This window comes from Mycteria americana, chromosome 6 (genome assembly GCF_035582795.1).
Source record: "Mycteria americana isolate JAX WOST 10 ecotype Jacksonville Zoo and Gardens chromosome 6, USCA_MyAme_1.0, whole genome shotgun sequence".
NCBI lineage: Eukaryota > Metazoa > Chordata > Aves > Ciconiiformes > Ciconiidae > Mycteria > Mycteria americana.
This window is the reverse complement of record NC_134370.1, coordinates 5,982,619-5,997,219: the sequence shown is the minus strand read 5'-3', so window position 1 is coordinate 5,997,219 and position 14,601 is coordinate 5,982,619. Positions and strand designations below refer to the sequence as shown.

The 14,601-nt window shown below is 41.3% G+C and overlaps 1 protein-coding gene across 7 annotated transcripts in view; it reads left to right on the top strand.

The window, feature by feature from the left end:
• The window catches only part of TACC2 (transforming acidic coiled-coil containing protein 2), a 151,580-nt gene that overhangs the window by 26,483 nt on the left and 110,496 nt on the right, over window positions 1-14,601 (top strand). For all 7 annotated transcript variants that reach the window (XM_075504407.1, XM_075504409.1, XM_075504411.1 and 4 more), the window contains one exon: window positions 4,696-4,868. In XM_075504407.1, coding sequence (XP_075360522.1) covers window positions 4,696-4,868 — 173 coding nt within the window. The remainder of the gene's footprint in view (window positions 1-4,695; window positions 4,869-14,601) is intronic.

Below are 14,601 nucleotides of genomic sequence, written 5' to 3'. Positions count from 1 at the left end.
ATTATGTTTTTCTGCTGGCTGGCACAGATGCACAGAGCATGTTCTTTTGTGATGATTAAATTAATACATTAAATGTAGAAGACCAATATATAAAGCTTTCCTGTATCTTGGAATATTACTAGTTCCTTTCACATTTGAATATCTACATTAAGATTTATTTTAGATTATTGTTAAAATCCTCCTTTGAGCTTCTTTTGAAAATATACTTTCCTGGCGATGTGTGCTCTTGCCTTACCAGGTAAGAGGGCACCTTTGCTTTTGGATCATTCAAACACCTGACAGCCTGGAAAGAAAGAAAGAAGAGTGTCAACAATTCAAACTCCTCTCTGCTATTAAAAAAAAAAAGATTTTTTTAATATATGTTAAATTTGGTCATGTTCGGAACTGGAAGAACAAGAGTCAGATTTTTCTGTGGCCAATGACAGCTGCTTAGGGATAGCTGGGAGATGAACTATAACTTCTTAAACATTAGATCCCGGAAAGCACAAAACTATTTAAAACAAAAAAAGTCAAAACCAATCAACCAAACAAACCCACCAGCCCCACCTCAAACAACCTATGGAAAATGTTAAAAGTAGTCTTCAAAATAGTGGACGTAACTAACCTGTTTTGTTGTGATCATTCTCCTTGCCTTCTCAATCTGCCCCTCCCAAGGTGCTTTTGTTTCGATATTAAGACTTGGTGTAACAGCTGATAAAACCACTGGGACATGGGCCCTTCTCTGTGTCTAAGATGGAAACATCCTAGTTTTGGTGAGATGAGGTGTTCAGGTATAGCAGGCACATAAATGTCTGTATTATGTAGTTAACTTGTGAATTATGGAGATGAACAGTAAAAGCAAAATCCAGCAAATTTCTACCAAAATGATTCTGGCCCCAAAGTGTTCTGTGAAGTGTCAGACTCAGGGAGTCAATGACAAATTAGCCTGACCCCATGTTACGGTTTCAAACTGTCCTGAAATAATTGTACTGCTGGCTTGTAAGTCCCTAGCAGATGTAACCACCCAGTTAGGTTTCCTTGTATTTCTTAGTGCTATTTGAGCTTTGGTAGCAATGTGCTATTGGATTTATCGTATGACAGGCTGATGAGCAGGGCTTCTTTCTAATGCCATAACTGAGCCCATGTTGCCGATTAACTATAGGTTATCATGTGGCTCGTGGGATTGGTGGCTCTGGACGGCAATCCAAAGGATACTGGTTCTCTGCACAGAAAGGAGTTTTACTTGAGAGATTTGTGTGCAAGAGGCATCCCTATTGTGCTGTGGCTCCCAAAGTGGGATGACTGCAGGTCAGTAGAACAGAGGATTGTAACCTAAAGGAGCCCTTTGAGTTCAGCGGCTGATCTTGTGAGAGACAGGTTAATTCGAAGCAATGTGTGGGCACTAAGAGTCCAGTAGGTTAATGACTTAATTCTTCCCTGTGTTCCTTTCTGCCGCGGAAGATGACAGAAGAAGGATACAAAACACGCGGCTCTTCATCTTCTGAAGAGACCTGTGAGGTATTCCTCCTGCCTAGCACCCAAACCAGCTGAAGAAAATTTGAGATGGTGGTAGTAGAAAGGAGGAAAAATAAAGAATTAGTTCTCACTGCTCTTGCCAACTGCTGGAGGCATCTGGACAAATTTGTAAATTGGCCTAATTTCTTGGGGTTCTTTGTGTGGTTCTCCCCACCCTCCCTGCCTTGCTGAGAAAGGAATGGGGGTCATTTTTGCCTGCAAGTGGCCTGAAAATTATACTTCATTTGGCTGCTACTGTGAGGCATTCGTTTGTGGCCCACCTCCCAGACTGACCCAACTGTAGCTCTCGCAATACGACATGATACGTTGACTAAATAAGAGCGCGGCACCGAGGCTGCCTCGCGGGGCTTGTTGTGCGTTTACCAACCCGCCGCCCTGCTCTTGTCCCGCTTCCCTGGGGGGTCAAGGCCAGTGCCTGCTCTGAAGACTGACTCTCCGTGGGGTTGGGCCCATCTAGTTGAAGGAGTTCCTCTTCTGTCAAGATATAAATACCACTGTCATGGTTTAGCCCCAGACGGCAACTGAGCACCACGCAGCCGCCCGCTCACTCCCCCCGCGGTGGGATGGGGGAGAGAATTGGAAGAGTAAAAGTGAAAACACTCGTGGGTTGAGATAAAGACAGTTTAATAGGGAAAGCAAAAGCCGCGCACGCAAGCAAAGCAAAACAAGGAATTCATTCGCTACTTCCCATGGGCAGGCAGGGGTTCAGCCATCTCCAGGAAAGCAGGGCTCCATCACGCGTAACGGTGACTTGGGAAGACAAACGCCATCACTCCGAATGTCCCCCCTTCCTTCTGCTTCCCCAGCTTTATATACTGAGCATGACGTCATATGGTATGGAATGTCCCTTTGGGCAGTTTGGATCAACTCTCCTGGCTGTGTCCCCTCCCAGCTTCTTGGGCACCTGGCAGAGCATGGGGAGCTGAAAAAAAAAGTCCTTGACCAGTGTAAATACCACTTAGCAACAGCCAAAACATCAGCGTGTTATCAACATTATTCTCATACTAAAACCCAAAGCACAGCACTACACCAGCCACTAGGAAGGAAATCAACTCTATCCCAGCTGAAACCAGGACAACCACCCACCCTAACTGGCACACAGGGGAGGCTCTGGGGTGCGGGGATAGTAGTGGTGTGTAAGTGGTAGCTGGGCAATAGATGTGCTCCAGCATGATCATGTATGACCCCAGAAGTCACTGTTTTGGTTGGTTGGGGTTTTTTTCCTGATAATTAATTTAATAACAAATTTTTTCATAGTTCGTTCTCTCTGCACACGTTTATGCATGCTGAAATAAATTCTCGATGCAAACTCTTTCATTGAAACAAAAGCAAGGCTGCCCAAAACGTAGCACCAAAAGCAAAACAGAGCCCTGCAAGCTAAGCAAGCTCTATTTTTTTTTTTTTTTCTGGCTGGAAGAAACAAATTTCCTTGTATAAATCTTGATGTTCTAGTATTTTTTTGCCGTATACTGTGGTTTTGGGGCCAACATATATACTTAGATAAATATTCCAAATGCCAGATGTCAGCACATGCTGGGTAAGTGCTTAATAATCATGAAACCAAGAGCCCTTGGTCTATCCCAGCGGAAAGCGGTGTGATAAAGGAGGCTTCTGCAAACAAAGCTGTAGTGAAGGGGTTCCTCCAGGGAAAGGCAGAGGATATGAGAGTTAATCAAATTTGCCTTAAGTCTAAAGGAAGTCTTTTTATATTTTCAGTATGCCCTGACCTTTTCAATTGCTCATTACATGGGCTTTTCTTGTCCACTGGGTGTCTCTCATTCCTGGCTCTGATCACGAGAAGCCTTTGGCTGTGTGAGAGCACACAATGTTCACACAGAGAAGTGTAATCTTGTAAACAATAGCTTTCTGCAATTTATTGACTACTTCTAGAAGAAAATAAACCTAAAAATTGAGAGTAAAAAGCCCCAAGAGATTAGTTGGAATTGTGTACTGTGCTTTTCATCTATGACATTCCGAAGTGGTTCTCCTGTGGTCAGTACCTACGCTTATGCGTCTTTACCTTAAGCGTGCCTTTGGCTTTTTACAATTACAGTTAACAATTCTTAAAACAACAGTGACTGTATGTTGAGGGTGATCTGATTAAGCAGTTTTCCTTCTCTTTCGCTATTGCTTGATGTGCCAGAGGATTTGGAACGGAGCTTCTTCATTCAGACTTAATTTTTGCTTTACCCTTAATTGTTTCTCTCCAGTTCTTTTATTATACTTGAAGAACATCCACAGCTACTGTTCAAAGCAGCTTTTACCAGCTCTTCTTCCCCTTCTAAAGATACTTCTGCCAAAAAAAATCCTCAGCAGGAAGGTGCCACTACCTGTTGTAAGCAGCCCCATGGGGGTGTTGTAGAACCCCAGGGACTTGCAGGCACCCCGCGAGTCGCAGCCTGGCACTTGCACAGGACTCCCTTCCTCCCTGGAGCAAAACCAACAGTTTGCAATAGAAACAAAACAAAACAAAAAAATCCACTCATGTAAAGGCATGTCTCCACGGATGAAGATCCTGGGTAAATATTTACCTTTGAGAAGAGGTGATGCAGCATTACCATATTTGTGTAATAGCATTTCTGTAGCTGTTACTACAGAAACTGCAGCATTGCCTGTAGCTGTTATGACAGAAAGGCAACGCGGTGGAGAATCAGGCCCTCCATTTCAGTTCAGAGGCATTCTGAGCTTCGTTGAAGTGGGAGGGAAAGAATCTGGACTTGGATTCAAGTGCTGGGTCTTGACTGATGTTGGCTTTATCTCTAACTTCACTCCAAAGATACTGCCAATATTATGAGTGTCAAAGTTTATAGCTTGTTTCCATCCTTCCTCATTTTAAACTTGCTTAGCAAGGAAGCATTTGCCAGGCTTGGAAAAAGAGAAGATGATACCCTCCTTGGGTCAGTAAAAGCCCTGGCTGCTTTAGAACAATTGTTGCATTCCTCTCTCCCTGTTCTTTTCCTAGCATTTATTTTTGGCTCAACCACTTCCTTCTGTTTTTCTGTCATTAAGAAAAAAAATGGCTTGGCTTTGGAACCTGCAAGTTCCATCAAAGTAGTGAAATCTACCACAGAAGCTGTCCGTCAGTGGGCAGAACAAAACTCCTTAAGTTTATGTATTCTCCAAAATTTCCTGTACTCCAACATAGCAGTAGCTATTTAAATTGTTCTTTTTTCATTCTAGAGCACTCCACAAGATTCAGAATTAGGCCAACCTGCTGGTAATGGGCATGGTTTAAAAAGGACCCCTCAGGAAAACAGCATAGAAAGATCTGGAGGTCAGGACATCTCAGATCTTCTTCCTGCTGCTGCGCAACTGGCTGAGGGCATATCCCCATCAACTCCAGAACCTACAAGGTAAGAAATGAAGTTTCTTCCTGTGGATAGAATTGAAGCCCTGCTGCTGTTGATAGCTGGGGGATGTTTGTTAAGTTTCTGTTCTTGTGTAACTGATTTTCGAAATCTATCATCCTGATGGATGATGATTATGCAGTCTTCAAAATAACCTGACAAAACACGGCTACTTACTATTTACCAAACAGACTTTCTTGCCTTACTGCATAGCTATAAACAAGACTCCAGCTGTTGTCCTAACCCTTAACCTAAACTTCCTATGCTTTTTGCTCATACTAATAAACTCTCATCTGAGACAGAGAAACATTGAAGAGTCTGTTGTAGTCGTATATGACTGTGAAGTAAGATGTAGTTGTAAACAATTGCAAAATGCCATGCTCAGCTCTGTATAACAATCCTCTTAAAAAGTACCAACCCAGCTAACATTGATTAGCAATGTACTCTTCTAAATGTCTTAAAATTCACCTGATTAAATAAATAGGACCACTTTCAGAGTTAAGATATTCTTCAGTGCTGTTAAGGATGGCAGAAGGTAACGTAATCTGGATTCTATTAAATAACCCAAAGGGAATATTTTGTCTGAAGCATTAATACTTTTTACTTGAATACTGGAATTTTCCCATGATACTAGGGTTTTCATCTGCTGCAATGAAGAAATTATCTCACGACAGTGTGATTTTAACATAGGGCTGAATACTTTCCTGATCACCAGTGTTACTGGGGATAGAATGATAGATACAGCTTAGAAGGGGTAGCAGTAGCTTGGTGATAAATGTGTAGGATTTTTAGGTGCTGTGGGCACCTTTTTAAGTGTCTGCATGAGCTTTCTTTAAGATTGGAGAACTCACTGCAAAAAGATTGGCCGCATCCTTCTCAAGGGCACTATGTGTGATTTGGGCCTTTTTCTGTTTCCACCAACCTTGGCTACTATTTCTGATGGCCACTGTCTTTGGAAGATGTAAACTTGAGAAATGAAAAACAAGAACAGTAGTCAAGTAAAATATTTCAAATGCTGTTAAGTGAATGCTATCCCAGGCAATAAACTCTTCTTCTGCTTTTTTTAATAAGAAATTATGAAGATTAAGCATTTCTTTACTGAGAGGGTGGTCAGACACTAGAACAGGCTTCCTAGAGAGGTCGTCAGTGCCCCAAGCCTTTCAGTGTTTAAGAGGCATTTGGACAATGCCCTTAATAACATGCTTTAACTTTTGGTCAGCCCTGAAGTGGTCAGGCAGTTGGATTAGATGATCATTGTAGGTCCCTTCCAATATTCTATTCTATTCTATTTTATTCTATTCTAAAATTATTGATGTCATGCAACAGTTTGTGGCAGTTTAAGTCCAAATGCAGGTATTAAGATAGATTATAGTTGACCACATCAGGGGAATTTCAGGGAAACTGAGAGACATGACATAATTCAAAAACACTTACCAAGAAAAAGCAGTTGACTTTCTGGAAGGGATAGTTTGGCTGTGCTATGGAGCTCTTACAGTTCAGTAGGTTGTCACACAGAGGAAGATATTTACTATTAATTCTATTTCTTCTGACTGCCACTAGCACATCTTAATTATTTCCTGAAAATAATAAAGTCTGAGCAAGACTAAGACTGCAAAGTCAATTTACAATTATAAAGGTGTTTAGGCTTCAAGTTTAAAGTCATGAAAGGTTGCACATCTTTCCTACAGATGTATGACTATTTCTCTTCCAACATGGCATCACTTTACTATCTAGCACCAGGTCTATACGTGAAACAGCTCTTCCTTGGATAAGTTCCTTATGGCTTTGAGAGTGTCTCTCCATTTTCATGTCAAATGAGAGAAGCCACAGATGTCATTCCCGCTAGTTAGAAAAAATGGAGTTTGCAGTTGTGATGTGAACGTGGACAGGAAGAGAATTTTTGATACATGTTTTGTTCATATGATATTACAGTTAACAAATACTAAATGTATCCTCTAGCTTCTAGTTTCTCTTGACAGTATTGTGCATAATCACTATATTGTATGTGTGTGTGATGGTGAGTAACCATGCTGTTGTAGCTGAAGAAAATATAAATTTATTGTAAGCTACTTAAAACACGATCCATTGTGATTTGTGACAATAAAATAGTCGTTTTCCGGTATTCTTATCAATACACACGTTATATTATGAAAAGGGGAAAAGAGAGTTAGGGGGGAAATTATGAGTATTAGCAACTGTTAAATTTTATATGTAGGCCTATCATGAGTAACATCCCTAAAAATGAGAGTTGTTTGTGAAACTGCAAAATGACGGTTCTTAGACCGGGTACTTAGAACTGCAACAGCCGTACGCCCTCTGACTGACAGCATTCGTACCAGCGCCCACCTAATACAGTGTTTGTGCCAACCACTAAGACCTGCCTTAGGTACTGCCTCTATCCTGTGAATGAAGCAGCAGCAGAACTCACCTCAGGGGGCTTAAATTATAGATGCTCTTGCTGTTTCTCAAAATGCATCTCTGTACAATTACTTTCTTGTCCACATTTTAAGGAAGGTACATACACAACTTTCTCCAACGGCTGCCTATAAAGACCCTTCTGAATAGCTACCAGGAAGCTGGTAGGGACAGAAACACTCAAAATGGAAAATGTGCTTTCAACTCCCTGACCTAACACTAACTCCCAGGAGTGAACCTTATCAAAGTGATTAATCTTTCTGAATTTCATTTTCTGCACCTGTAAAATGGGTAAAATAGAATATTTTAGATAGATTCTAGATAGATTCTGTGTAAAATAGAATATTCACAGTGTGGTACGTGAAAGAGTAAGAGATTCTTAGATGTCACCAGAAAGCAGCAAGAAGTATGCGGAGATTTAAACTTTCTGACATTCTTGCTCCATTCATTTGTGGAAATGTAAGGAACTCAGGTACACCAAATCAGAGGGCCCCATATAAGAGTCCTGAGGAAATAGCTTTCCATCACTTCTGTGATGTTTGGTTCATTTTTAAAATTCAAAATATATAAAATCAAGGAGGGGACTTTGTGGGAGGGGAGGTTGTTTTACCCTGGTCAGCAATATCTTCCTCTACTTCTGTCTCCAAGAAAAATAATAGTAGGTGGCAAATCATATCAAGCAGCCGGGAATGAAGCTGTATTCATCCATGCAGCAGGATTGTGTTGCTCTCACCCAATCTGGTGAAAACCATTCTTGATGAAATGTGTGTGCAGTCACAGCTAGGAAAGAAGAAGGATAAAGTTTTGGGCGCTTTTTTGGTGGTATGAAGAAGGAAGCATCAGCTTCAAGTTCCGCTAGCCACTTAAATGTGGGAAACCATTTAATATAGCCTGCAGACAGATCTATATCTCTGTCAGTACTGGAAGGACATGGTAAACTTCTCAGAGACTCATCACCTGAATATTTGACCTCAGACTTCTAGAATTTATCATGGGTCTTGCATCTTCCTATCGGTGGACCTTTGTATCTTCATCCTGTGGGCAAGGTCGGGCAATCCTGCCATCCAAGGGAAACAAAGCTACAAGGTCTTGGCTGAAGACCTCACTGTGGCTTTTAACACAACAAGGAGTGGCCTGCCTTACTGGTGGAGTCTCCCTTGAGAATGCAGAAATCTATTAAACATGTTGCAAAACTTACATGCTGACTTAGGTGTATTGGGGCAGAGCAGAATTTAACCCTCAAATTATTGTATCCATGCTATTCTTTTTCAAATAATATTTGAAAAAGTATTGTTCGTCCTGATGCTTTAGCATGCTGTAGGACTCACCACAGCAGTTTTTCAAAGTATTTATTTTTTAATCTCAAAGCAGCAAGTATCTCTCTTCTTCCTGCTCTAGTGGTGGTAGAGATAACTGGTTAACAGAGTCTGATTTGAAGCCAGAAGTTGTCGGACAAGGAAGTGGGCCAGATAATTTTCTCTCTGTGGGCCTGGATTTTAGTGGAGGCACGAGTTCAGGCTCCAGCTGTAAGCAGGTAGAGGAGCACTAAGCATGAATGCAAAAGCTGTGTAACAAACACTGGAGCTGAGGTGCGGCGTGCGATGGTTTACATGAGTGTCAGCGATTCTTGGCCTTTTGGAAGACTGTGTTAACTGAAGAAGCAAGTAGTTACACACTGGTGTGGTTTGAAACAATGGACTGAGTACAGCTAATTAATGCAAGGCTATGCTGTCACATACCCAGCACATTAAGCTATCCAAACTGGTGTTAGCATGGGCCAGCGGTAGTAACGGAGACTGTAGGGTGGGGGCTCTTATCTTGGGGTTTGAATATTTGTGGTTTGGCTGCAGCAAATGCAGTCTTGCTTTATTTTTCATATTAGCATAGGTATTTCTATACTGTTCGGTGACCAATTTGCGTTTTTTAAAATGCGTTGCTCAAAAATGGCATAGCTGCAGTTCTTTAGGGGTTCCTTTTCAAAATGGGACTACCGAGAACACTTAGACTTACATTCTAGCAGGCTAAAACAGCTTTATACTTCAGCATGCAAAATTATGACTCTTGTGAGCTGCATGTTACATGGATGAGTCAGCTTGAAGGGATTCATAAGATTCTTGTTTCAGGAAATATATTAGATGGGCAGGAGCTCAGGCAATTACTTTTTATTTAGCCTTACTCCTGAAACTGCTGGCACATGGCTGTTTTGGGTGGCTTCTAAGTTATATCCTGCCAAAATAGAAATGAAGACAATAAACGGAAATCTTTGAAGTTTCAGATTCCAGGCTGTTTATTTTTAACTCACTCCCGTATGCTGCTTTGAACGCATCTTTTACTTCGGATGGAGTATCTCTGTGTGGAAAACTACCACGTTTGCTTTTTTCCCATCTTCTGGGTGGCTTTCTTCCATCCTCCACAAACTCTCAGAAATTGTTTCAGTCACATTTAAATTCTTATGTTTTGGAATTCAAAATGTCTGTGACTCTTATTTTTAAATACTCTGTTTCAGTCCGATTTTTTTTTACCTGTTTCTCACTAGTCCTGTATGCTGAAAAGTAACACCGTCGGCAATTAATCTGTAAACTTTCCCTGTGAAATAAAAATGCTGAAGAACTAGAATAGTTAGCAAGCGTCAGGCTTGCTAACATCGGTGTCTGCGTGAGATGTAACCATGCCTTTCTCCTGGTGCACGCACAGAGGGAAACGCCTGGGCAATCCTTAGCTGGACCACTCTACCCCAGAGAAGCGTTTTTTCCTGCGGGTTTAGGAAGAAGCAGAGACAGCAGTTTAAAGGGTACACACCCAGAAGTAGTTCAGGGGAATGAGCACTCTTCGCGGATGAACTTGGCCGCTTTCCCACCCGGAGTGCTGCGCACAGATCCTGTGGGACCCCCAGCGCCGCTGCAGAATGACAAGCCGAAGCTGCCACACATCCTGCGGCACTGTCCCCGCAGTGCCGTGCTTCCTGCTGCCTCTCCGGATATCTCGGATGGAGACCAGGAGCTGGTTGTGGAGCTGGAACTGAAGATCTGGCCATGTTTGTTTGCCGCAGCAGTAGTACAGCTTACTTTTTTTAATGTTAGAATAATTTAGTTCGGTCATACTTAAAATATTGCAGGCCCTGCGTTTTATTCTGTGGATGGAACAAGGAGGTGAAAAGTGGTTGGGGGCGGGGGGAGAAGGGGAGGACAGTTCCCAGGAGGATCATATAGATCATTAGTCCTGCTTCACTTTTTCCTGAAAGCTTAGATATACAGGGAGGGTGGGGGAAGCTGGCTGCTGTTAGCAGCCCTTCAGCGATGATGGATTTCTCATGTGTTTGTTTACACTGAAAAGTTCAAATAGTGACTTGCTCTGCCTCTAAAGCTCTGACTTTTTTTTTTCAAAGGGAATGTGGAAATTATTTCCACGTTCCTAATTAACGTTCAATACCTCCTAGGGACAGATTAAAGTGCAGGATTCTTTAAGTTAACTCAAGCCTTCCAGTACAGCGTGTCCAAATGTGTAAACTCAAAATGCAGATGCTGATCTCTTGTGTGTCAGAGGAAACGGCACAGAAACATTTGAGAAGCAGCTATACGTGTGCCATGGTTGCAGAGCTGGCTCTGCATTTGTCCCCTTCAGTGCTTTCTAAATTCATCCTCAGATTTCAGGCTCTTATACTCCTGGGAATATAATCACTCAGGCTCTGAGTTACACCAGTATGGATAACAACCGTATGTGACCTCTGGGTTTCATCGGCTTCGGCACTTGGTGTTTTTCCCTCACAAGTGTGACTGGGTTGGAAAGGCTGCCTGTCCTTTCAACAGCTACTGCATGTTTTGGAAGGAAAGCAAAAGAGTAAGAAAAGGCAATTTTAAATTATCTACGATTTTCTGTTGTTGGATCATCATTTCTTGTTGTTTATCAAGTAAGCTTAACATCTTTGGGCATCTCTACCTGCCACCCCTCCACCCCTGCTCAGATAGTAAATGCCGAGAGCTTTTGTCTAGCTGCTGCTGGTTTTATCTTCTGTCCCTTGCCTTTGCTGTGGATGGCAAAACAGAGTAATGGAAGTTGCAACTTCAGGTGTGAATGGATAGTAGATGGGTATGGCTTGTAATCCAGAAGTGTTTATGGTAGATGCACCGTAAACCACGGATTTCTTAACACCCTTTATAGCTTCACACCCTAAACACAAACCAGGCAGTGCTGTCCTAATAAACATCTTAGTAACTGGGCAGTTACTTGTTCCAGGATTGGAATTAAATTGTTCTTAAATTGTTCCAGGATAATTCGAACTTGCCACAATATATTCTGAAGGTGGAAGAGGTTAACTACAGGTATTAAAAATTAATCAGTAAATTTGCAATGTGCTTCCAAACAAGCAATTTTTCGGTAATTATTTATGCAAAACAAACACTTTAGACATATAAAGATTTAACTCATTGTTATTTGATGTTGTAACTGGAAGGATAGCATTCATATGGTCGGTATGTTAAGGCCTTGAACTTGCAAATCCTTAATTGTGAGCTTAACTTCTAAGACAAGGGAAAAGTTCCCTTTGATGACTCTTGAGTGCAGTAGGAGACTTGCATATTTCAAGATACATATGCACCTAGGCCTTTGCATGACTGCATTTTCTCTTTTTTTAACATATCATCAGTTACATGCAGCAACGATTCCTAGCAAAATGACTCTTTGTGCCCTAAGCTCTACACAAACTATGAGGAAGTCTAACGTTCTGTCATGCTTTGTCATTTGCATGTTTTATTTTAAATATTACCCTACAGTATGAATTTTTCCCTTAATAATATCAAGCTAGTTCAGATTACAAACAAAAGAGATCAAGTAACCACAAAAGTGAACATATTTTATTTTCCTGTATTTAAAAAACCCCCAACTTTTAGGGTCATAGCTTTATGTTGATCATATTGAATGGGTTGTCTGAAAATACATGCTCCCTGCAGGTAATTATTGATTGCTAATACATTTTCATGTAGATTGGGTTTTACCCAGGGGAATTATCTTCAGCATGTGGTGTCATTTCCCTGTAGTGTTAGTCCCTTTAAAAAGGGTGGAAGATAATGGGACTAGGTGTGACCTTAAGAGGTCATCTAGTCCATCCTTCTGCCCTAAAGCAGGATCAACTGTGCTTAAGTCATTCCCAACAGATGTTTGTCTAACCCCAGCAGTGTCTTGCAGACAGAAAAGCAAGACTACAAAAAAAGAAAAGGAAGATGTAGGATTTGTTCCCTATATAGTTTTCTTTGTTACCTACATCAAAGGAGAAACATAAGTGGAGATATCCAAACAGGTCAGTCTGGATGTATCTTATTATGATTAGAAACTGGAACCTTTCAATTCTCTGTTATGTCCTGAATAAAACATTGAAGCAAGCTGAAGAAGCACAGATGATGAATGTGTACTGCTTCATTCTAAAAGTGGTAGTTTAAGTTGCTGTCACAGCATGTGCCAGCACTGGCATTTTAATTCTATTCAGCATACATTAATTACAAAGTTGTCCCAATTCCTTCATCTACTCCTGAGTAAAATGAACAAGTTTTCAGCATTATTGAACACCAGAAAAATTGTTTTAGTTGATTCGTAATGCTGAATAGCTTAGTTCATAGGATTGTCACCTGCCCTTGAACCTGCTAAGTCACAGGTTTACTACTATGACTCTTCACAAAGTTGTTACTAGCATGTCAGTAGATAGTTCATGGGTTTAGCAATTGTATTCAAGAAAACTTAAGCACTTCAGACATGTTTGGAACCGTTTCATATTTAATAGCTGCAAATAGAACTGTAATGTAACAAAGAAGTCATACCTGTACAGATCTTAGAGACATTTCAGTCAGCCGAAATCTGTGAAATGCAAACACATAACGATGTATGGTCTGTATGATGAACATTATCAATGTTTCAATCCCAGATTTATTACCATGCTTTTCCTAACTCAGTTGACAAAAGGGATTAACAACCAGTAAAGAATCAGAGCATAAAATAAGTGACAAGGAGAAACTATAACTGTAGGTGGTGTTTTCTACTTTTTCCAACACTCAGTTTCACAGAGGTCAGAGGGCTTCACACACCCCCCAGCCTGCACCCACCTTTGTTCTTCCCCTGAGCACCATATCTCTGACAGGAGCATGCTTCCAGGTTGAAGAATCCTGGGCACACACTGCTAATGAGCAATTTAATCAGTAAGAAGATAAACCTGCAACACGAACAAAAAGCTGTAATGGCAATTGACTCCCACTTTTCCATCCCCTCCCCAATTCAGTGTTGTGGTTTCTGCCCCTCCTCTTCCAATTAAGAGTCCCTGAGTGCAAAATTAATGTCAAATGATAAAGTCTATTCCTTCCTTAGGGAAAGCCTCCTGGCATCTCCTCGTTGTTTTGTTCATGCCCCATCGTGCCCCATGTTGTCAGTGATCCAACAAATACCCAATATTGCATTGCCACCTGTGTGGCTCCCAGTGTCAGTAGGTTTTATATGGATAGGTGGTTTTAGTGTGCCAGGAAAAGAAAAACTTTTGCGCAAAAGAATTTTTAAAAGTTGAAATAGAATGTATTAGTGTTACAAATTAAATGTACAAACTGATGCCAAGCATTGCTGAAAATTGGTTAAACTATAAATTATTTGTATGGTATAGATATTTTACCTTAAATTTGAGGCTTACCTTAAATATAGGCAAATTTCAATAGCTCTTTAAAGACTAGTTCATTTTCCATTGTAATGACTCTGAAGAAGGTTTTTAGGGCCTAAGACAAGATCACGTTCAGTTTTACATGCAGCCCTCTCATAAAGAAATTGTTGCATTGAGCGGTCGTCAGTATAAGGAGGGCTCTTGGCCCCCCGTGGAAGTGCATTTTGTGTACTGTAGCACAGCCCAAGAGCGTGAGGCTTCAACACTGCTTCGACAGTTACTGAAGGGACTGTGTTTGTATAAACACAGACCTAAACTGCAGGGACCTGAGAGCTGGTCACTGACTCACTTTTCAGTCAAGTATTTTGTGCATAAAACTTGGGCAGAGAAGGGGAGAGAGGCTTCTCAGATTTCTGGAGATTCCTTAAAGTCCAATCTATGCTCGGCCTTGCAGAAGGTGTTTTAAGCATCTTTTACAACTCCAGTTTGCAGGGCACTTTGAATTTCTGAAATGTAACCTGTTACTGCCAAGCTGCGGCAAAGCTCCAGTGACGGGCTCACCATGAACGAAGTCTCTGCGTGCAGCTATGGAACCAGAGCACGCTGCCCTCACACTGACCTCCCAGCGTTTGACGACGTCGTTGTCTGTGTATCTTGCTTTGGGTGTGGGGGAGATTTATTATTTCATGCTAAGTT